Raw genomic sequence first — 25,181 nt, forward strand, 5'->3', positions numbered from 1 at the left:
TCACAAGCTTCCTCAGTCTATAATTCATTATCAGTTAATTCCATGAGGACCTTTCTGTCCTCTCCTGAAATGGGATGCATTTACAATAGTTCTCTGTTGGACCACTAATTTTCAAAGTAGTTTAGACAGTATATATCAGCATCAAGGAAATCAGAACTTGATTTCTAGCCTCGTCCAGGATAGACCAGATATATAACTGATGGTAGGTAAAACCCAGAGTAGAACCTTACAGTTTTTGAGTGAAAGGTTCAGAGGTTTGCAACCTATGAAATTTAGACTACAGTTTACTTCCACAGTTATTTTATTTTTCCTGAAAGTTTTTATTATGCTAGTAATAGAAAAGTTTTGGCAGTTCACAAAGCTCCATCTATCAGATGTCCAAAAAACCTGAAATCAGTGTATGTAACATGGCTGCATATCACTGCTGAAAAACCTAAAAGATTTTTGTATAGTATGACAATATGCCAGAAAGGACAATGGTAAGAGTAGTGAGCTTTAAAAAGACTCACCTTGTCACATGATCCTTTCTTTGTTTTTTCTTGGTAATAATCTCAAGAGCATAATCAACTGGAGTAAAAATAAAATTATTTAAAAGCTAGCAAAAAAGCTGCATAGGAAGCATTTTCACAGTTATTTTTAAATAGTTTTCATCAAACTTTAAATTAGGACTTCCAAAGACAAAATACATTGCATTGCAGTTTTTTCTTGTGAAATTCACACCTATCTGGGAAATTCATATGACTGGGTTAGGTATTTTTAATACTGTACCATTCAGAAGTGCTGATCAGGATTTGGTTCTCTATTGTACTAGCACTGAAAAGACCTATATGAACACAAAATGCTACACAAACAGATTGTAGGTCTCTAACATAAAGAGTTTAAACACCTTTTTGAAAAATAAATTCTTCTTACACAAGACCTACCAGATGGGAGGTAGTTTAGTGCCACTGAAATATTTAAGGTACTTATATATAAAATATATAAGATACTTATGCTCTTTTCAAACATGAGTGGAAAAACTGTGCTATCTCCAAAATTTTGCTGCAAGTAAAACTGAAAGTTTACTGGTTATAACTGTTGGGTCACCATCACTTGTTTTTTTTTTTTAACCTGGATAAAGTTATATTAATATACATAATGGCTGAATGTTGAAAGGACTCAGTATCCTTTTGAAACATTCAGCCGTACAACATTAAGTCCACAGGTTGGAGGTTCTGCCATTAGTTGTGATCTCAGCTCTGCTTAGGTTTTATAACCCACTCAGCATTTGGGTTGAGCTGGTACAGGTCCTTCATGTAGGTATCATCATCAAGACAGCGTTCTCCTAGAAACAGAAAAGACATGTGGTTACTTCAGTACCAAAAGAGAAAGGAAACAACTTCCAAAGTTCCTGTTACTGTTTTACTCCATGTACATTTTCAGTGTCTCTCTGTGGTGTTTAATAAAGCACAATGCACCTAAATTTGGAGGTGCTCCAAACCTTCCTCCCTGCCTTGAAGAAGGGAATGAGAGCATGAGAGAAGGGGCTGCTCTACCTCTGTAACACATTCTAGGTCAGAGTCTTCACACAGACCATGCAGATGGGAACTCCCCTCTGCAAATAAAAATGGAGCAATGTCCTAATCCTCTCATAATGATATCCAAAAACTACATTCACATCCGCATAGAAGCCCATTAAAATTTCAGGTTATTTCCTCCTTTTTAAATGCTAAGTTTTTCCTCGCTAAGGTGTTACTCCCTGTCCTCCTCCTCTTAAATCAGCTGTTCTGCTTACCACTTGTAACAGTTGCTGTCCTAGGAGGGGAAAGTAGTACACAGTTCTTGGTGCACTACAGGCAATTAATTTATGTCTAGAAGCTATGATGAAAATAGCATATGCTGATCCATCAAGATCTGCACATTCTTCCCATTCCCCTACAGGCAAAGCATCATCTCGTGCATTTGCAGCTCTACATCAGCTCCTCTTCTACTCTGCTATGCAATGGGTTGGGGTGGATGGCTCGTGCCAGACAGGCATTTCCAGTACTTGCACTCCTGACATGGGAGGAAAACACAGGTGGAACGTTGCAGCTGAGTTTGCAGGGAGTTTCTCTTACCTCCAGTGAGAGTATTAATAAGGACTAGTAAGGACCGATTTAAGTTTAAATTCTCTGGAAGTAAAGCATTCAGACAGAGAAAATACCTAAGCTTTCTAACCTAAGTCACAACAAAACAAAACAAATCTGCACTTTCTCCAACTGTCACATGTTCAGTGTAACAGTAAGTTGTTCCAGTTTCATTAGAATTCTGTTACAAAACCTTTTTTCCTGCAATGATTACACCTCTGTAAAATAAACAAGATATTCCTCTCCTTTAGAAAAGTCTTATCTGTTATTGCAACTGCTTTAATAGGCATAGGAAAGGTGTGTAGATACTGGATTTGCAAGAGAACATACAATACATTCATCTGGCTCCCAACTATCTTGGTAAGTTATTTAACAGACTTAGTAAAAATACTAAAACATACCTGTTGCAGGAAACATAGGTAAGTGCTACTTTTAATTAAGTCTTTTGGTTTAGAAAAATGTGCCAAAAATTGATTTATAATAGCGATTAAAATGAAAGAAAAATGCTAGAAGTAGCAATTTACATATGGAATTGAAACTTGCAAAGGAAAGAAGTACTGCATATAATTTTATCATGCCAAATAAGTTTAATAGGTCACAGTTAAGGAAAAAGAAATGTAATCCCAATCTACTGCTTTCTAGTTCTCCTTTTGTTTTCCTAAGCATATGAAAAATGCTGTGATTAGGAACTGATTTCTAATGCAAAAATACAGTTGCATTAACGGAAGAAAACTTTAGAATTGTTCAAAATTATCCTTGGCACTAACTTTGCTGATCTGCTATTTATTTTAATCAAAAGGGTCTGGAGTAAGCAGAGCAGGAAAGACTAACTGTTGAAAAATTTTATCACATGGTTATCTTTCTGGCTGAGCATTTTCTTCCCCCCCAAAAGAACCAGCAATTGCCACTCAAATGCAGAACATGAAGAACTCTAAGTTCATTTATTATGCCTCAATACAAAAACATTAATAAGATGAACTTCAAGCACCTTTGTATCCAATCTTTCTGTGTTTATTCACTGTACATACATATGAGGAACATGTTACAGCTGCCAACTTCCTCTTTGACAGATAATAAAATACTACTAATATGACCACACCAACATCTCTGCTGCCTTCTCCACAAGGTTAGCTGTCTGCCTTAGTGTCAGGGAGAATGAGGGACATGAATAAAAATACAACCACAGTGAAGCCCACGGACGATGTGCCAAGGAATCCTATTCTAGCAAAAGAAGTTGTTCAGAAGCCATTCTTACCAATATTTCCTCCTATTTCATAAAGAAAGACCTCTTCTTTCTTGAGTGTTTGGACATTTCCACTGTGGGGAACAGAAAACAATGAATGATGATATTACAAAGGTGCTTGTGGATCAGCCCCCTACACACATCTGGGAGAAGTCACGATAATTAAGACCATCAATGCGCCCATCACAAATCCTGTGTGTGTTTGCTTACTGACACAACCAGAAAACAAGAATACCCTTGTATGCTAGTGCAAATTAACAGCCCTAAAAGTGAGCAATACACTGGAAAAGGTAAAGAAAAATACTAATAAGCTGGAGCTTTCAGGAAATAATTTCACTGTTATTACTAAGTAGCTTGATATTTACCCTCAGATTTTTCTTTTACTGCTGCTGCAAAAATAAGTATTTCCCTCAAATACGCCATATTTCAGAAAAAGCCTTATGGTTGGGTGGGAGAAACCACACTCTTGCTGGATTTAATTGTACTGCAGCTAAAAGAAGTAAAAAGCAGAGAGTGGAACAATAAAGTCCCTGTATTACAAAGGGATTCTATTATTCTCACTGCTTAATTGTAATAATATATGCTAAAGCCCAGCCAGAAAATAACTTTCTGACAATGGTATAAAACTTTAAAAACAGCATTTAGGAAAAAGCAGCTTCTTAATCTCAACTAGTGTACCATATTATTGTTTTTGTGGAATAGTTGGATATGATGAACATGCATGTTAATTTTATATTTTTCCAAAAAATTGATTAATCTTCCTTTCTAAATGGACTCAAATTATTAAATGCAGCTTTTGTTTTAAACAATTTCAAGTGCATGACATTTCTGCATCACTATACTCCAATACCTATTATGCTGCTTTATTTCAATGCATTAGTTTAAAAAGTATTTTCTTCCTTCTTTCCCCATTCCTCTGTTTTCTTGGAGTTCCCTTCTGACTTGTCCCCACAAAATTACAGAACTATTCCTGACTCATCAGATTAAATAGCAATTAATTTTTCACTAGCAGCACTCATGTAATCCTGAAGGCTTCCTGAGCTTTAATGACATTTAAAAGCATTAATTCCTCAAGCATGCATTTTGATGGCTAAATTCAAAAAGTTCATGAACTGACCCAGACGCTGACTATTTTAAAACTTTTTTCTTGATAAAATAAATGAAGAGACACTTCTCCCAGCACGATAACAAAACAAAGATGTGTTTATACCTTTTCTGGCTGAGAAACCTGGCTACTATATCACCGGCTTTCAGTTCTTCTGTCAGCTGTATTGCCATGGAAACTTTGGAAAGATGAGGCGCTTGCACCCGTATCACTCCCTGAGGAACATCAGTCTGCAAAGCAATAAGAGTGGTGGAACAAAGCTGCTAGCAGCTGGCTTTGATGAGCTTCTCAAAATACAGTATGGAATAAGTAAGAAAGTACAGTGCTCTGCACTTCACTATCTACTGCACTTCACTACAAACATACGGTGACTACACAGCAGTTCAGTAAATTACATCCGACCTTCAAAGCTCTTTTTAACAACAGGGAGAACTTCAGAACAAAGGAACAGTAGTGTTTAATTATTTCTCAAAGATGTTAAGAATAGCAATAACAATTACTTATATCAAGAACACACTTTGGTATGATAAGCAGCATGTGATACTGATATGGAAAATTCTTGCTGCAGGCATGAAGACCAGGCAATGCCCCTTCACCGACCCTTTGCTAAAACTTCTGCAAGAAACCTGTCTAGTTCCATTTAATCTGAACTTCCTGCCAAAAAAAAAAACCCACAAAGTACTCATGGATCAGTCTACTTTAAAGGATTCTTCTTTCCTTTTTGTAAATTTCATTTTTATAAAAACAGATATTCACTACTGCGGACTTCTCTATTTCTTATTGTCAGAATATACTCAGCTAGCCAACCTGCCCTATATAATAGTCTGACTACATAATGGATTTGTATTTTATTTTAACCCACAAGTCCTTGATAATGAATATTAATCATATTAGCTATAGAGAAGGACAAAGAACAGCTTTTCTGTTCAACTTGCATGTATGTTACATTTGAAGTTACAAAAGTCCTAATTTATTTGTGATAAGGTCCTAATTTCTGTTCTTGGAAAATTTTTTTTATTCTTATTTCATTATCCTATTGTATTTTTAATTCCATGAATAAATCTGGGCACCTGTGAATCCAGAATGGTTTTACTGAAAACATCAGAGTTAAACAAGTATAGAACAAGTACAGACATGAGCAGAATCAGGAGAACAGCTTCCTGAGAAAGCTGAAGGCTCATTACTATACAAATGATGAGTTATGGTAAGCAGATTTAACCAAACAATCCTTTTGTGTCCAGTCTTTTTATTTATTGATTTAAAAATACTAGATATCATAACTACTTCTGTCTAAAGCAGTAAGAATCATCGTACTGAGAATTTGCTATGTAGTACTTGTGGAATCAAATATTGCAAGAGATCTCTATGAGATTTTTCCTAGATTTATCTCTAAATTTGTCAGATCTGTTCTTTAAGGCCTCCACCAGTAGAAACAGTGTCTGTAGCCATCTGCTAGGTAGTAAATCTTGCTTGGAATTTTTTTGCCTCTTTCCAAACTCAGGACCATGGCAAAAAGAAATTACATTTTTAAAGATGAAATTATTATTTATAGATGTCCCTAACTGGCCTTCCATAAATTCAAATTGGTGAATTTAAACTACCTTTCAGTTTTGTATACAGTTCTTTATAATTTTGTTTCAGTAGATTTAAGTGAAGTTTCTCCAACTTTCAGATGGATAACTTTTTTTTTGCTACACAGCAGGCATATGATAAATTATTTAAAAAGCAGTCTGCTTTGAGTATATGAGAGAAAGAACAAGAAATGGCCACAGAGCTCTACCATTACGGTCACAGATCAAACAGAATAATTACTTTGTTTATTCACAGAGAATCATAATTAGCTCAGCTAATTAATGCATTTTGCCACTTGCACCACCTGCATTTCCAGGAGAAATCATGCTCAGCTGCACAATATGTTCATGTTGCCAAACTAAAGAGAATAGAACCTGAGCAACCCCTAGCCCATACAATGTGCAAGTTGGTGGGAATGAAAACCTGGCTGAGTGGCAGAAGGACTTATTCTCTGCACAGCACAGAGCTCCTATGAGAGGATTGACAACAAACTGAAGAGTGGGTCACCTATGCTACTGAGTTTACAAGTTTTCTCCCCTGTTTCACAGGCCTTCTCTGGTCAGATTTAAAACACTGCAACCCCTGGCTTAATTAGGTACTTGCATTATTAAAAAAAAATGAAGACAGTACATCCTTACTTGATGGAAAAGACATTGGTGACAACATTTAGCCTGCAGCAGGCACAGCAGTCACCTGTGAGGTAGTAATCTTTAAACCCTTTCTTTTCAGAGGGCACTTAGAATCTATATATCACAAAGAAGAGCAGCTGCCTAGCTATAGGATCTGGGGTGGGTCTCTCCCAGTTTCTTCAAATCCATTTTTCATGGCCCTTAAATATTTTTCATTCTAGGTGCATAGAAAAATGTGACTATGCAGTATTTTCACTAATGAAAGAATACTATACATATTTATTAAAGGTACAAATTATAACAAGCAGGTATGGGGCACGAACATTATGAAGAACAAAATTGATTTTCAAAAGGTTTTTGTTACATGGAAGGCAAAACCTGAAAGAAATGCAAAGTAGTCGCTCTCTTTGGGCTGCAAAATACTGTACCTAGTTTGGGACAAAAAGCTGGAAAACCATACACAGAGAAATGATTTAGCAGGCAGCAACTATTTTTAGTAAATAATCTGGCACTGCAGTGAGTGACATATCCAGCAGGAGTCAGAAAGGTTACTCTGTATAAATTCAAACTGATCATATTAACAGTAGGGCCATGGGATGCAATGGTTTTTATAACCTGCAGTAGCTCAGCCCAATGCATTGGGCTGCTCACATGATTGGTCCCTTTTTTGAAACAACTGCACCATACAGAGGAATACAATGACAGATGGTATAAATGTGGCTAAAGGCAGTGGGTAAATATCCAGTCCTGAGGGTATCTTTCTTTGCCTGTCTAGAGCATTTTCCAGCCCAACACCAACATAAAAACTTAATCCCTAACGCTGACTTGGGGCCATAGGTATGTACAGGTATCCCAATAAGCAATTAACCCTCACAAGCTAATCTGATATTAACCATTCTCAACACTACAGAAATCTCACCTGAAGTTTGTAGCAAATGCTTTTTAACCTCTGTCTCAAAAGGGGAAATGTGATTGATAGAGATGCCTCATCAGAGCAAAGATGAAATTTTATCCAAATGAGCTGCTATTAAGAATGCAGATACTGAGTTATTTGAGGATAGCTGAGGATCTGAGAATATGGCAGTGACTCAGGTTCTGTCCATCTATGTTTAATCATGTAGGGTGCCACAGCAAGTGTTAGAAAATAGAAATTTTTCCTCACAAAGTAATTAGGTATTGAAAGTTTCAAACAGGTTTCACTGGAGTGGGAAATTCACCACAAGTCTGGGTGCCTCACTTGCCACCTGATAGTGAAATATAGTTCAATAACTGCACAAGAAAAGTAATATCATTTTTATATTAAGGCAGTATAAATTGAAAACTGGAGAGAAAGAAAACTCAAACAACAAACCAATAAACAATGAGACAGCTTTTTTAACTTGAAAAATGTATAAAATTTTCATTCACAATGAAGCCTTATCAATTTGGGAATATGATTTTAAGAGTAATATGGTCTCAACCCAAAATTACTGAATGCTTGCAATAAGCATGAAGGATTTGTAAAAAATTGTACCATTTAATTTTGACAAAAATCTCCACAGAATTCTAGGGCTTAAAGAAAATTATTGAATAGTAACTTTACATTCTCATTCGAGTAAGAATATTACATGAGGCTTCAGTTCTATCTCCCCAATGAATTAGAAAGACAATTTGCTCTAAAACACCTCAGCTCTAACTTCCCAGTGGCTTAAAAAGACATATCTTTCCACTGAATTATAAAAAAAATCTAATATCTGAACTTGAAACAGCATTTACTTTTTACAGTGCATTTGCTGTTATTTCAGTGTTGAACACAGGATGGCAGCATTTAGTCTCATCACATCAACTCGAGTGAATCGAATTCAAACAATTCTTTCCTTATTAGACCAAGAAAAACAAATTCCAGTGTCTAATTAGCTTATTTTAAAATCATATGTATGTAAGTCATTCTGTGTAGAGATTTCTTCATATAGACAGATTAAAAAAGTAAGGCAAAGTGATGCCTGGGGAATTAATAAATTTTGGACATTATGTATCAAATACTGCATACAAAATGAGGTGGGAACAATGAAATATAAATCGCCAGCAGATTCTGGATATATAGCATATTATTTTTTCACATTCTATTTTATTTGGCTGAAAAGCTTAAAAAATGCTTTTATAAGAATAAGACAACCCTTTCTTTGTAACAGTCTAACATACACACACTTGGTAAGAAAACCAGACTGCTCAGAGCACTGCATTTCTACCAGCAACCACAAGATGACTCTACCTCACCAGAATCTTCACTGTGACTCCAACCCACAAGGGGGTAGTTTCACACCACCCAAATCTGATACATTTTCATTATGGTATCAGAACACACATATTTGATATTACTTGTATGTGAATTTAAACTAACTTTGGAATAATGTACTTCAAATGCTTTATAATTAAGTTACTATATTGTATGGGGTAAAAAGTTTTAAAAAATTGCCATTATAAAAATTATAAACAACTTCAACATGCATGAGACATATTTTTGAAGTTTTCAGGTCACTGGGAACAGCTCAACTAAACTATTTTCGAACTACAGGAAAAATTAACACTGTAATTGCCACAGGATGTTTGTATTTTAAAGAATGTGTGAAGAGTGTTATCCTGAAACATATGCCTTGACATCACTGATGGGTATGGCAGAAGCCAGTTACCTAAAGGAGAGATACTGAACTGTGAGTAATATACACTGGGGTAAGCTGGCTCTAGCCACTTGGACAATGGCTGCATAAGAAGCAGTTCATCAGTTTTTCACATTTGTTTCATCCTTTGGGGTTTCTTAGCTGGGCAGGTTGTGTATGTTCTAGATAAAGACTGGGACAGAGTTCAGTGGTTTTGGAACTCCTGTAGATGGAAGAAGAATTAAATGCCAGATCTGTTTCCAAATACTCTTAAATATCAAATAGGGAAATCTAGATAATTAATTTTTAAGTAAACACAAGGTCTATGGTGACTTCCACTGGGCAACAACACATCTAAATGTGGGTTCAGTAATACTGAGTCTTGTCACAACACTTGATGTCTGTACAGATACAGACATCAATTCAAATACCTGGATTGAAACAACCTGTGGGATATAATTTTTCAGAACAGAAATATTCTGAAAAATCTATGAAAACAAACAAAAAAATAGTAGAATCCTCTAAATGTGTCATGCCAGTAACCCACAAACTGTGAAATCTACAGTAATTTGCTATCTATTGAAATTCTCAATTAAAAAAATTTATATATCCCCTCTACTGTATCCACGTTCTCACACAAAAAATATGATCCTATTAATAAAGTATTTCAGATGTATGTTTCCTTACATCATTAGGAGTCTTCTCTTGTCTCTCATGCTTTTCTCGGTCATATGCCATCTTTTTCAGAAGTTTCTTCATAGCTTTGTCCTTTTTCTCCTTCTTCTGGCTTTCAGTGTTTTGTTTTCTCACTTGGTTAACAATAAACTTCGGAATCTAGATAAATATAGATTAAGCATGAATAACTACTTAATTTTCACACCAAAATTTTTTAAATGGCCAGATTATCAGGTAGAACTCAAAACCAGTGGTTTTTTTCCAGTAATAGGTAAAGATTGAAATAATAGAAAACTGTGAAACAATTTTAAAACCACTCCATTTGTTATAAAATACTCCATTCAATAACTTCGAAGGGGAAGAGGCATGAAATAATACAGTGCTTTTACTTTTGTCAGCCAAAAACATTCACTTGACTCCTAGTATGTAAAATGGTGATAATTGTTTCTGCTCACATGCAGCAAAGATCAAAATGGTTTCAAGGTGCTGATGGACAACACATCTCCAACTTGTCCAGTCCGTCTAAACTAGAGCTTTGCTTAAGACCATGACACAATTCATGCTTTATCAAAACACATTTCATATAATATTAAGTTTGACCCAAAAGGGCAATGAGTTCAAACACTGTGTTTCCTGCTAATATCTTAAAGCCAAAAAGAATTGCCTACAGCAATACAAACTGATAGACCAAATACACACATATTCCTGAGGACTTATTTTTGAGTTCACCTGTAGTGCATACATTATTAAAACTGACCATCAGAGATATTTTTTTTGTTTTGCTCCCATAAGAGTTACCTATGAACAAGAATCCAGCTGGATTAGTTTGATCCTTTTCTAAATCATGGATGTAATTTCACATGACTTCTCTATTCAGATACCCTGTTTTGAAATGTATCATCCTCCACCCTTGCCTTAAAAGCACACTTACTGTCCAGAGAAGTTTTTGGTACTGAATCATAAAGCGCATGACATTTGCCGTCCCAGCCGCCATAGCAAACTCGCTTTGTTCAATAGTCTTTGAGCCAAGCCCGTGAAATGTGAAAAGGTTTGGGGCCATCACCATCGCAACATTCTTCAACGTCATCTTGTTTTTGTCTCGGTGATCAATTACCCTTTGGAGGAATTCAAGCAGTACCTGAAATAAGAGCAGAACTTTAAGCTCAAATCCACATATGAAAAATGAAGTGTGTGCAGAGTTGAAAATTAACACAAGGGTGAAACACGGTGTTGCATATCTTTTTGAAAAAGCTCTTAATTCCTAATAAAACCACATTAAAAGCAATCAATAATAGAAGTGTGAATATATTTATTCTCAGAACAGTAAGCTTTGTTTCCTTCAAGTAATGAAGTAAAACATCTTGTTTTTGTGGGTAACATTTTCAAAAGCATTCATGTGACTTTGAAGCCCTGCACAGTAAGATTTGTTTCAAAACCTTTTTTATATAGGTGCATAAGCAGCATCCCAGAGTTGCTTGTGAAGACATTACTGTTGGCATTTGTTAAACTGAAAGTGAACACAATAGTGCCAGCTGTCATGGTTATGGAAACATGGAGTAACTAATTCTATAAGGTAAGCAATTCACAAGTAAAGCACTGCATTGTGAACGACAGGTAGCCAGTTAGAAATTGGCAATTTTCAATTAATTCAGTTCCAGATATTTGTAGGTCAACTCAGGAGCATTCTTGACTGCCTCCATACAATAAACAAACTCAAAAAGAAAGTCATGTTTGAACAGTGAGACCTAGTAGGATTTTTTTGCCTGTAATAGATGATGTTCTGCATCCTACACAAATCCCATATTCATTCTTGATTGTAACAGCTTTAACAGTAAGCATATTCTGAAAAAAAAAATTAATAGCTTTGCTACAAAAGGGCAAGCTCAAATTGGAAGAATCCATGTAACATGATACAAATAGCAGCAGGAAGTGTAAATTTCTAGTTTATTGACAGTAGAAAAAACAGCACAGAGAAAAGTGAGGAATGAAAATGAAGAGCTAAACTAACTTCATAAAAGAAAAGTCACATTCATTGTATTCTAACATTGTTTATTTTGTGCACTGGAAATAATGACTGATGCAAAAGAAAAAAAAACGGAGCAAAACTTCTAAGAGAAAAGGTTACTCACTGGGAGATTACTACTGCAATCCTGGAAAAATGTCAAGTCACATTCTTAAAAGTCATTTGGGAAGAATTAGGGCCTTAAGTTGTTTTTTATTTCTCTCAAAGCTATGTGAAATATGGAGGAATAAAAAGAATCACTAGTTTCAGCATTAACTTCGAACAGAAAAAAAAAGAATGTTGAAAAGACAACAGCATTCATTACAGTGGATTCACAGAAACACAAAATATTTATGCAGGAAAATAGCATTAACAGTTCTAACCTTCAGGGTGTCTCTGTTTGCTTCTGGTAGAAGGATAACCAAAAGATTCAAAGCTTGCAGTTGCTGTTTCCTCGTTGGGAGATCTGTCAATAAAGCACAGAGAGTATTTTGAAATTGCTATTTATACTCTTCAAAAAGTATGATTTCTAAGTTGAAACTCCTTGCAAAATGCTGAATGCATACACATGGCTAATTATCATAGTATGACAAAGGACTGGCAGATCCTGGTTTTCTGACACTCATTTCCAAATGTTGTTTTAGGATTCAGTTGGTGTGTGACTCAGCAGTCTTTTGGCAATGTTTTCTGGATGCCTTGTGATTCTTTATTTTGCAATGCTACAAGAAGGAACAGCTAACGGTTCTTCTCTTTCTGAGCCTGCACCCCAACACATCAAAAGGTATATTCAACACTGCTTTCACAGCTTCTCTGGCTGCCTTCACAGTTGCATGATCTCCCAAGTCACCCACACAGAATGTACACCACGTGTAACTGAGTAAGGCAGGTCTCCAGCAACACAAGAGCAGCTGCAATGGCAAACCAGCAGGGATAAAACCACAAGCGGAGAAGCTTAACATATATCTACAGAAGAGAGTGCTGTACCAAATGAAACAAGCTATAATTAAAGAAAAGTAATGTTGCTTCTGCCTTTTACCAATTGCTCAGTAGTGCATCATTCACCCAAGCTGCATCCCTACACTCCTCCATCTCCGAGAAGAGCTCCTACGTTCTGGCAGTGCAGAAAGCTCCAGCTCCCTCACATTTGTCACTTGTGATAAACCTCCTGTCATGCTTTAGAGGACATGCTCTGGCAAGTCTTCTCAGGAGATTCCTAATGAATCAGGCCATACATAAAACAAGTGAAGAAGGAGGTACCTGCACAACATAGTTTTATCACACTATTTCAAAATTCAACAGGCCTGTTCTCATGCATCCTGCTGGGATTCCAACTGAATTGCTATTTCAAATACATTTCATCAACTCAGAAGACACCACAAACAAAAACTTTAAAAACCACCTTGCTGACTACTTTCTACATACTAAAAATTAGGGATCTGAATAAATGAGTGGCAAATTGTATAGCCATTTAAAATATTGAGTTGTGAGAGCAATGCATCTACCTGCTTTAGAAAGACACACATTAAAAGCAAGGCTTAAATTCAGTTTCAAAACACCATATGTCACAATGTTCAAAAAAATGAGAATATTTTCCTGGGAAAGTAAGCAGAAACACAATCGCAAAAAAATTAGAATGCATTACTTAAATAAAGAGTTTCTGTCTGCTCACTTAAGCAACAATTGAATTTTAGTTGCTTACATTACTTAAATTAGAAAATTTAATTGTTCAAATTATGTTCTTTAAATATTTAATTCTAACCACACTACTTAGTCACAGTATCATGATATACACTTATCAGTGTCACAAAGATGGTCCTTTTTCTCTACCACCTAATGTTATTGCATGTAGCCAACAAGACAAACTATTTAAACAATGGGAGTCATGAAGTGCTACGTCTGTTTTGAAGCAAATCCTTTAGTTCAATATAGAAAGTGGCTTGGATCCTGGCACCTGAGTATTTCTGAGTAAGTAAAACCACATTAGCCTTCAGACAGCTCAGGAGCACAAGCAGAAACTCTCTTGGCTCCAATCACTGTCCAGTAAATGGAATAACCTTGTGGAGCTCTTGGCTGCCAGCACCATCTGAAAGCGTTCTGGCCAGTTTTAACTCAACACTCAGCATTGCAAAATCAACAACACTGTGTAGCAGACCAAAGCACCAGCCCCTTACTCCAATCAGCCTGACAGCACTGAAAGGCAGCTTGACATAGCCCACTCTTTTAAAGAAAATTTGTTGGTCTGCCTGTCCATGTTAATTCTCTGATCCTGAGTTTAGCTCACTTGGTTGGAGCACGGTGCTAATAATGCCAAGGTTGATGGTTTAATCCCCATATGGACCATTCAAAAAGTTGGACTTGATAATCCTTGTGGATTCCTTCCAACCCATAATATTTTGTGATTCTATGAAAGCCCCTATTAGAAATGAGCCATTGCTCTGCCTGCAGACAAGGGAAATAGAACTTGCAGTCCGGTGTTGACTGGGGAGTTAATGTATGTGGGCTCTCACTGTGGATTCATTATCACCAAGCCACTCTCCTCCAGTTACAGCCAGTATGTTTGCTGTCTTGGTGACCAGTTGGCAAAGAAGACATTTTCCAAGAACTTGCTGATCTCAAGGGACCACGGACAACCAGCAGTTCTGACTATTCTGCTCTAACTTCTCCTCTTAAAAATGGATAAATGATCCTAAACAATGTAAATCATAATTTGTTGTATTTCCTGAAGAATTGCTTATCTTTGTTGTGGTTTTCTTTTGAAGCAAACACTATTTATAAACTGATACTGTCATATACATTTTCTGTATAACCTTTTTATACCTCCTAACTACTATCAGAAACATTAGGAAGTGCAAGTGTGTTTTCATTGTATGTGTAAGCTATAAAAATAGCTGTTACATGAAAGATGTTATTTGCACAGTAGCAAAATTATGCCTATCTTCTCTCAGGAGAACTCATATTGTTGTTATTCAATTTGTTTCTCAGCAAAGAGGCACTTCTCTGCACAGGCATCAATTCTTTCATCAGAGACAGAAAGGACATTACTCACTCTGCACATCTTGGAAAGCCTTGAGATATTCTACAGTGAGGAGTGGCTGAGGCAGTTCACGGATGAAGAGTTTTAAAAGACTTGCTGCATCATGTTGCTTTACATTTTCCCAGTTGAAAGTCCCTTCATAAAATTTTGCTTCCAGTTCTTGGCAAAGACCCTGAAATGCAATGGATACAGAGAGCCCCAGTAACATTTGGTTGCTGGAAGTCACACGCTATGCACACAGCAATACTTTCCACACTTTAAAGCAGGGGAAGGATATCTGAAATATCACTTAACTCCAGTTGCTGCTGGTCTTTTGCTACAAAATAGATAAATGTGGGCTCAGAAGTACTGCAAGCAAATACACATTAATAGGCAGCAGTCAAATCATATGGGAAAAAATCCCATGGGTCTTAGTCAGAGCCATATGGAATAAATGTAGAATAAGAAACAGATATCATACTCAAGCACATAAAGGTCATGACTTCCCCTCCACCTAAATATTAAGACTTGTCTGATATACAGAGCAATTCTGAAACTGCTACCCAAGGGTGTTGCTGTAATGCATACAGGGTCATTTTCATAAACAAATAAGGTAATTATGTGTGTTGACACACAGCTTCTTATCAAAATATACACTAAGGTGAGGCTGGTTCTCTTTTTAAAACACAGAGAATGATTTGTATAACAGAATAGCTGAATGTCTTGCCATCTACAGGGAATTCCATGCTGCTGGGCACATACAGCTCTGCCTAGCACAGGGTGTCAAACATGCCCTGTGTGGAAGCAAACTGTCCCACAAATCATGAGGTTATGCAGCAGAGTAAAGAGCTGTGAAAGTCTCAGTGGAAGGTCATAACTCTGGGGCTGGGAAAGGATGGGATACTGTTGGCAGCAGACATTACCATATCCCTGCCCTGCTGCCATGGCAGTGCTACTACTGGGCTTTCACAGATGCACAAATGGGAACATTGCTAAATATCAGCCCTGATCTCACACCCACTTCATCTATTTCCTAGTCTGGCAGAATGAGAAGTAACCTCAGTACAGGGCCAGGGCCCCAGAGGCACCTCTCACAGGTCCCTCCCTTCTTCTAGTTTGGTAACTCTAGACAGAAAAGCAGGACAGAGGCACTGGCTTGTTTTATAAAATATGTGCTGAGGAAAAATATGGCCATAATTACTTATCTGGATAAGAAGGGAACAGAGGATATTAGGTACATTTTTAAGATACTCTCTTCATTAGATTTAACTTTGGCCAAATGGAAAACTGATCTATTTACAAAGAAAATGTGGACTCTTAGTTTGATATAAAAGTTGGATATTCCCAATTGTCTTCCAGAGAGATCTTCTGTCTCCACTGATTGTACTGGAGGTTGAAATGTGCAATGGTCATGATTGCGATGTATAAAGTCAAGTGGGTATGATTTCCTTATCATCAAAAATAGCAAGTTTTAGAAGAGAGATGTAAATTTTCCCTCTGAGACTTAGCACCTGCTCCATCCACATTCAGACCAAATCACTGCAGTAAATGCAGTATTAAACATACAGATACAACTATTTTTTATGAGAGGCAAAGGCAGAAATTCCAACTGTGTCCTAGTGCTCCAATGCCTACATTTTAAAGTAAATGTATTTGACTATGCATTTTTAATAATGACCCTAAAATCTATAAAATATGACAGAAAAATATTTTTCTGTGTTTTTCTATAAAAGTATATAATGAGGAAAAATGCTTTTTTTTATGCTTAAGAAAATTAAGGGAAAACTTTAGTCCTTTAGTATGATAATTTCCTTGCTTTTTAAAAGATTTTCTATTAGAATAATTAAAAGAACTAAACATATTTGCTTAAAAAAACTATTGTTTAATGTAAAGAAGTAGTTCCTGCAAATAGGTTAAAAACAAATGAAAGCCAAATTGTGAGTGATCCACTGTCTGGGAAATTGTATTAAGCTAATAAAATCAAAGAACAAACAAATAAACAATATTACTAAGAAATCACTCCAGATTGCAGAACTGATGTGAAGTGGAAAATAAAGAATAGAGAGAAACTGAAAAAAAATTAGTATCTTAGTTACTGGTAAATAAACACACCCAATTTCCATAATATTCCCTTCTTTTAGTTATTTCTAATGAACCAGCAGCTGGACCGAGTTCTACACAACAGAGGCTGGCAGACGTCTTTGGACAGCTGAATCCACTTAAATGGTCCTTTCTGTTGAGAATTTCAGGCCAGTTCAGACCATCTTTTTAACACATTGAGTGTTGGCATGAACCACACTGTGTATTTAGCTCCCTGCATTAAGGCAAACACTGGGGAAGAGCCTGCATGTAATTGGCACTCACCCTGCAAAGTGTTGGTGCGCACAGACGTGCCTAACAAGATTGCGCTCAGCGAGCCGAGCACTTATATTGCTGCTCATAAAAATAAATGTGAGAGGTTCTTCAGTGCATGCTGCCTGCCTTGCCCTGGAACACAGGTTAAGCCTAGCTATTAAAAAGGGCTCACAGTGCCAGAGAAAAGCTTCCTCCTGGGGTAGAAAGACCGTGTATGAACTGTTCGGATGATTAAACTGGTTCAGGGAAAAAGCAAAAGGCTGGAAAGCTCATGCCAAGAATTAATGAGATTTTGGCACAACTGACTTTGAAATGTAGCTTTGAGTCTCCTTTGAACTTGAACTCCAGTCTTTCCCCAAAACTACACTGAGTGAAAGCATCATTTCTTTGGCTAATATAATTCAGTTTTCTTTGTAAAGAGAATTTGCTTTCTGTTTTGGAAGATTTTCATAACAATGGGATGATAAAGTATATTTGTCTACTTTATATATTTGTAAACAAAACAAATTCAGCAACCACACATACATTTTGGGGGATATTAATAACCTGCCCAATGTTTTACCTTTACTCTTGTTGCAACTCCAGGTATTCTAAGAAGTCCCTCTGTTTCCAGAGTTGTCTCTTCTATCTGGGCAATCAGCTGTCAAACACAAAGCAAATTGGCATGAACAATGATGCCAATTAAAAATTATTGGCAGACATTCCTGATATACTGAAGCCTTTATGCTTGTATCTCTTTCTCTACGCATATGCATTTGTACACACACATTTCTATCAAGCAGAGGTTCAAATACAGTTTGCCAATGGATAGCAGTTGCTGTAGAAGAAAACTTTAATGTGGTTCTTACCCTTTTTAATAAATACTATTAAAGAAGAGTTTGTTTATTGTATTAAAAAAGAAAACTATGTTTTCTTTCAAACATCCTCTGAAGACTGAAGAATTATTTTCAAAAATTACTGTGGCTTCAAAATTATATCCCAATTATTACCCCTGTTAAAAGGTCTCCAAAACAAAATAATCAAGGTAACATTCTCGTGAATACTCTAGGACTTTACAAGAGAACTAAGAACTGCTAGGCTTTAAAGAAGCCTCTGATTTGCAAATTCTGACATTCTCCTGACAGACTCAAAACTTTGCAACCCTTCACATGGACAAATTTGCAGAAATTCCATTAAAGTACTTAAAATCCGTATAATAATTCTTTTCTCTAAATAATATGCCTAGAAATATTCACTGGATTTAAGAGTATTTAAAACAAATCTGTAAGCGTCAAAAGCTGATGACATAATTTTAGCACAAATAGTTCTCACGATGTTTAACTAGGGCAGTGCCTTTGTTACATGCCTTCCTGCACTAGTGCTTGAGTAATAAAAATTATGCAACTGAATTTTTTTCAGTTATAGAAATTAAAGGGGGTTTACCTACCACTGCATTCATGTAACAGATAAATGCCATAAAAAAGATTGGACAGAAAACCCCATAAAGTCAGAAAACAGCACTAGAAGTGTCACTCTAGTGCATTTTCCATGGTTTAAAAAAAAAAAAAAGTGCTAACTGGCCTCATCCAACTCACCCTGTACCCAGCTTTCACCAGATCAGTGCCTGCCACTCACATCTGCTGGGCACAAAGACACTGTGGGCAGTGTGTGACCTGCCTCCATCACCACTGAGGGGGAAGGCAAGGTCTGGTGGCAGGACTGGTGGCCACAACTCCTTCAGGAACCCTCACCCACCTTGGCACACAGCTGGGCAGCACCAGCCTCCTGCCTGTGGGAAATCTCCTCTTCATCTCTATCAGGGCTGCTTTGCATGGCTTTATTAGCAGGCCAGAGACTGGAATTACTATCTGCAGAAACTTTTGGTGATGACATGTGAATTGGTATTACTGTCAGATTTTCCAGAAAAAAAAAAAAAAAACTGACTAAATTTTGGCATTTTTTAAAATTTAAATTCCTCAGTGAAATAAAAACTATGTGTATTTCTATCTTTAATTAAGCAGTTAGCTTGCTTTGTTTCATTTCAGTGATAAACAAGATATATTTAAAAAGCAGAATGAACAAAACTGCTGTCTTACACTTTATATAAACCCTCATTCTTGGAAAACGTGCTGCAGAGAACAAGCAGAAGAAATGGAAAACTTTTCATATTCTCATTTGAAGTGAAACTGTATTCTAAATGATGTCTGCACCTTGCAAAACAAATCACATCTATATGATATTCATGCTTATGTAGAATTTTCAATGTTGCTAGGATAGCAGAGTGATCAATCATGTTTGCAATTTGATTTCTCAGTTTATAGAACAGCATCTTTCCAGAAATGTGTTTTTATGATCCTGAAGAAGTAATTTCTGGTGTGAATGACACAGCAGTAGTTTTGAGACTGTGATGCAAAACTACTTGGAGATTTCTGTTTCTAATAAAGCAATAAGCACATCTATAAACAGACTGAAATGTGATGATAGAGCACTGAGTTTTTGTCAGTGTTAAGACAGGTCCACACACAGTGGTTTCTTTTCTTCTCATGAAATGAGATGTGGGCAGTAAATCCAGGGTCTCCATCCTATTTCCAGTTATATTCCCCATTACCATGACATGATATGGGCCAAAGCATAGCCCTCTGTACTAAAGCAACAAGTCTTCTGGAAAAGTACTTGTGAGTTTGTATCTTTGATTCAAAATACATCTGATACAACACAAAATATCACATTTACTGTATTAGCAAGTAAAGTTGCAAATAAAAGTTACAATAACTTGGATGGATTAGAGTATTATACTGAAAATTGCTACAGGAAGCAAATAAATCCAGGACAAAGTATTATGGTTTTGTCATTTTGCATGTATATAAAAAGCTAACTTCTTCATGCCTACTTACCTTCTGAAAAATCAGTGGGATCTTGGTTCCTGGGACCTTCTTCTGATCCTGTTCCAGTAAAAGTGACAGTGGGACACCAAACAAGCCAGAGTCTGAAGAATAAAGCAAAAGAAACAGAAATATTATCCACATCTTTTCAAGTACATGTGATACTGGCATAAACCCCCATTTCTGAAGCAGTAATTCTATTCAATGTGTTCAGAGCTATTGATCTTTTGTTTAAAGTGTTCTAATGTCTTTGCCAATCAAGTTACAACACAAAACATTCAGGGTAAAAGGATTCATCATTTTTTCCTCAGGAGTCTTCTGTTTTGACTTCAAATTGCCATTCACATATTCTGCAGTACAGTAAAGCAAACTGCATAAATGAACCCTTTGCATAGTTCTGGTTTGCAGAATGGACATGATGATGACCCTGCAATGCAGATCTTCACCACTCAAGGCAAGTTATTATTGTTGAGACAGAAATGGCAAGAGTAAAATATCCAGAACTTGGTCACTAAAACGAGACAATTATCACTCAGAGTTGTTCTGAACACTTCTCTCTATGAGAGTTTGGAAATAACAACTTTTCAACTCCTTTGCTTTTGAATTATACAGCACCAGCAGAACAGCAAGATAACCAACTCACTAAGGTATTTTTTAAAAAAGCAAAAGTTAAGCTAATTCTTCATTAAAAAACAACTTCTACAATAGGGCTAAAGCAATTCAATTTTTTTTTTAAGGAATTCAGTCGCTGTTAATTTAGCCCTGATGATAAACTAACCTTAATCTTCATGTAAATGGGACTTTGGTGTGTTATGCCCCAGTTGAATAGAAGTGGATAACCATTTAAAGAGAGTTATGCTAATAATAGCTAACCTAAATTTTGCTGACACAGAACTTCTCTGTCAGAAATCCTCATAATTGCTGTATGTGCAAGTTTTCTGGAGCAGCATATAACAATACATGTAGTTAACAACTGCTGTTTGGTATGATGCCATGCCAATATTGAACACAGAACAGATGCAATTACTAAAAAAACTGTCAGGCCTTGAGAAAATATGATATACATCAAAGAAAGATCAATTTCAGTGCCAAACCAGAAGTTCTTGTATTCTGTCAGCATAAAAAGTCTACCTATAAAATACAAGGGACTCATTCATACAGGCAATATCCATATCCCATAGCTTTATTATCTTGAAGTTCTTGTCAATAATAGAAGTTTCCATTGAAATGTAGTTGAAAAAACAAACTCCAGGAGGTTAATAAAAAGGCAGGGCTGGGCACAGCACAGCATTCCCAAGAAAATGATATTTTCATCATCTTTACATACTCAAGCACAAAGGAGAAAGTGCATAAACCCACCAATGTATGAATCAATTAGCCAAATAACACTTTAGGGGTGAAGAGGTAAGGGTCAGACAGAGCAACAAGGCACTGAAGGCACTACATTGCAAAAGCAGACTAGATTGGCAGAAAAGGTGATGTCATTGCCCATTTCCTACACATTGCCATGAGTCTAGGCCATCTTTTTACCTTGTAAAAAGTTTTAAATCAATTCAACATTTTATGAATGCCTGCCATTCAGATAATAATGGTGAGACTGAAATTCAATTAACAATTACTTTTGTAAGGAGAACCAGTTAAAACTAAGACCCAAAATAAAAGAGAAGAAAGTGCTTTGTCTCTGTTTATTAGTGACAGCACAAGTACTTCGGCAAGAAGAAAATGCATTCAAGCGATCAAGGTCTTATTGATGTTTCTGTGTATGCTTTTTGCATTAAAGAAGCTGTTTACTACTACTGTAAAGTGAAGAACATATTCTGAAGAATCTATTGTATCTTGCTGTGTATCTCTATGCTCTCTGTTGCTTTCAATTATTTAAAGTGAGCTATTGCACTGTCACATTCACTGAACCTTGACAAGAGAGTTTCGGTCAAGGAAGGTTTGTGATTAACTGGTAACACATCTCAAGCTCTTGTAAAGCATTTAGCAGAAGCCAAAAATACAAAAACCAAACAAAGCACTGAAAACTTCTACCATCAAGAATTTGGTTTCCATGCTTTCTACGCTCCCAAGAAAACCACTGTGATTACACATACACTTTGATGGCTCGCAGAGGAAAGAGACGTGTTGCAGTTTTCTCTGCAACAGTTTAAATCTTCCACTTTATATTAAGCCATTCACAATAACAATTGCATTATAGCATAAGTAAATACTACACCAACTTACCTTTGGTTTTGATTTTTACAGCTTTTTGCTGCTTGAATTCTGTCCCAAGTATGTCATAGAGAGCAGTTAATTCAATCAGTGCTAAAGAATAGACTTTCTTCATGTCCTGAGGGGCTAAGTCGCCAATCTTTGTGGTACCTGTTTTGTCCTTCGGCAGTCTGAAATTCTAAAAGCAGAGATTTGCAGCAGGGTAAATAATTGAAGTTGTGATAAATTACTTAGCTCAAAGGCTGTGCTTCCTTCAGGGTACAACGCTTCATCATGAAGCCTGCCTTACTGACTAAATCAAGGGAGAATCCCACAAATGGGTTAAAAAGCAGATGATCTTAAAATGATAGGAAGATTTAGGTTCCCATTGACCTCTGGGGGTCATCTAATTCATCTGCTGCTAAAAAGAAGGCGACATTCAATGTCTGATTGGATTGCTTGCTGTTGCTGTTCAAATGAATTCGAAAATTCCCAATAATCCCTGTGGGAACCTTTTTCAGCATGGAATGCTCTCATGGGGAGAGCATTTACTTTGTAAATGCGTAAAACAAAATTTCACCATTAGTCACTTGTGTCCATCAACTCTAGTCCTTTTACTTGGCACCTCCAAGAAGAGTCTGGATTTGTCCTGCTTGCAACCACATACTACCCCTCCACCTTCTGCAAGTTTATAATGGTGGAAACGGCTGTCCATGAACAATCCTATGCACACAAAATTGGGATAGAAATCCTTTTGCACTTGTGCACACAAAATAAAATATTTGGCTGCCATATAAACAATAATAAAGGAGTTCTCTTCTTAGGGAAGGGGGATACTTAATCATGGCTCCTTTCTACTTGATACTCAGAGGCTGCAGTCAGGAATCAGTATAAGGAATTTAGTTGAAAAGGTGAGGGACTTCTCAACTCATTGAACTTTCAACTCCATTCTCACCAAGTATGCATGACTCAGAGCAGGAAGCTTGACAAGACTTTCTTCCACTTAGAAAGACATATTACACTCATGAATTATTTTCTTACCCTGTACAAACCCAGTAATAGCAGAGATGAATTGCTGGTTATGGTACATGACTACAAGGGCACATACCAAAACATAAACAAAACTTACAAAAGGTAGATACGCAGCCAGTCCCCCACCTTGAGCTTTCATTGACTTGCACAAACATGTCTGTTTAAAAATATCTGCCAATGATGAAGGTGCAACCAATATATTGTAGATTTAAATGGGTAACTCCCTTCCTTTTCCTATCACTTTGCAGCTCCTTTTGTAAGCCATGTTTTGAGCAATCCTTCACAAGCCTGACCAGAAGTAGAGCTAATGCATGTATTATGCATATATATATATAAAAGTTAGAGCATAGCTTTTATCTCCTTGTTATAGGCTTCATTAGAGAAACATGACTCAAACATTTAAGAATCCATCTTTAAATATCCATTAGTGTCTGGTTTATAATGTTTAAACTAGGATACATGGGGTAATTACTACTTGAAGAACTGCACATGTCCTTATCTAAATTAAGTGTTAGAAGAACCGGGAACATTATTTCAGAAACTGTGTTTACTCAGGCACGTTTGCATACAGTGTTAGGGAAAAAAAAACAAGACAATTTTCACACCAGTCATTAGTTTACAGGTTATAAGTAGATGTTACATGTCATGAACTGAGAGGCAGAGAGAGATCCTCAGAGAGATTGCTGAGGATCAACAACAAAATTCCTTGGAGGATTTTCTTTTGATTTTATATGAATTCATTCAGAAAGAGCCTTTTTTATTGAGACCTAGAAATAAAAACTGAGTTCAAATTAATCTTTAATTTCCTGACATTTGACTTCAGACCTCTAACTTCTATAGACAATTCAGTTCTTCATTTTCATCCCTCACCTACCCACATCAGAAAACTTGCTGAGGTTTCTACAACCACCAACCCTTTTTATATTACAACAAAGCTTTTTATTAGAGGCAAAGCATCTCACCTCAGATAACAGAAAAAGCAACTGTAAACAAATGAAGCAAGGATAGAGTGGTACAACTACCACTAAGCCACTATTCCAGCTTAATATTAGAAGTTCATTTTTGCTTACATATAGAGTGCATTTTTCCAGACATACAAGTACATAAACAGGCTACATAAATGTAGTTATTTTCATGCTATTGAGCATACTAGACCCAAAAATTACTGACCTTAAGAACCTCTATCTCTGCAAAGCTATTTTCTTTGCTATATATCTGACAACATTCTTCTAAATCTAATTCACTCAGTCTTAAAACAAATATCACCCAAACAGTACCTCTAGCTAACAAGAAGGAATAAATAAAAAACACCTACCGGGAGAAGAGTGTCACCCCCCTCCACCTTTGTACATTTTGCCTACTGAGCTGTCTTTGAGATTAGCTGCCTGTTCTGCAAATGATATCTCCAAATTGATGTCAGTGTCTGAAGATGGCATGTCTTCAAGCAGGCTCTTCTGCTCATCTGTTCCAAGACTGAACTTTGGACCTGAAAACACCATTAAAAAAAAAAAAAATAAAAGGCTAAAACTCAACTGCAGCACAATTGAGCACTACTCAGTGCCTGAAAGTAAGTTTTAAACCAAGTAGAAATTAATGCCATGCAAACAATGAACTTTCTGATTGCTAAGTGACTATTACTGTATTTTTTGTCAGTTGAAAATTTGACAAAGGTTCAACTTTCATAAGTTTTCTTCAATAATTTCACCAAAGCATAGGGTTTCTCTCCTATCTATCTATTATGAAAAGATAGAGCAATCCAC

General features: G+C 36.4%; 1 protein-coding gene across 1 annotated transcript in view; it reads right to left on the reverse strand.

Annotated features, from left to right (window-relative positions):
- Positions 1-524: 524 nt before the first annotated feature.
- Positions 525-25,181, reverse strand: part of ARHGAP18 (Rho GTPase activating protein 18) — a 65,357-nt gene continuing 40,700 nt past the window's right edge. The window contains 12 exon segments of the mRNA XM_079297903.1: positions 525-1,324; positions 3,361-3,422; positions 4,559-4,683; positions 9,978-10,124; positions 10,897-11,103; positions 12,351-12,433; positions 15,014-15,173; positions 17,898-17,975; positions 20,209-20,300; positions 22,423-22,588; positions 24,737-24,757; positions 24,759-24,907. Coding sequence (XP_079154029.1) covers positions 1,233-1,324; positions 3,361-3,422; positions 4,559-4,683; positions 9,978-10,124; positions 10,897-11,103; positions 12,351-12,433; positions 15,014-15,173; positions 17,898-17,975; positions 20,209-20,300; positions 22,423-22,588; positions 24,737-24,757; positions 24,759-24,907 — 1,382 coding nt within the window. The 3' untranslated portion in view covers positions 525-1,232.

This window comes from Erithacus rubecula (assembly GCF_903797595.1).
Source record: "Erithacus rubecula genome assembly, chromosome: 2".
NCBI lineage: Eukaryota > Metazoa > Chordata > Aves > Passeriformes > Muscicapidae > Erithacus > Erithacus rubecula.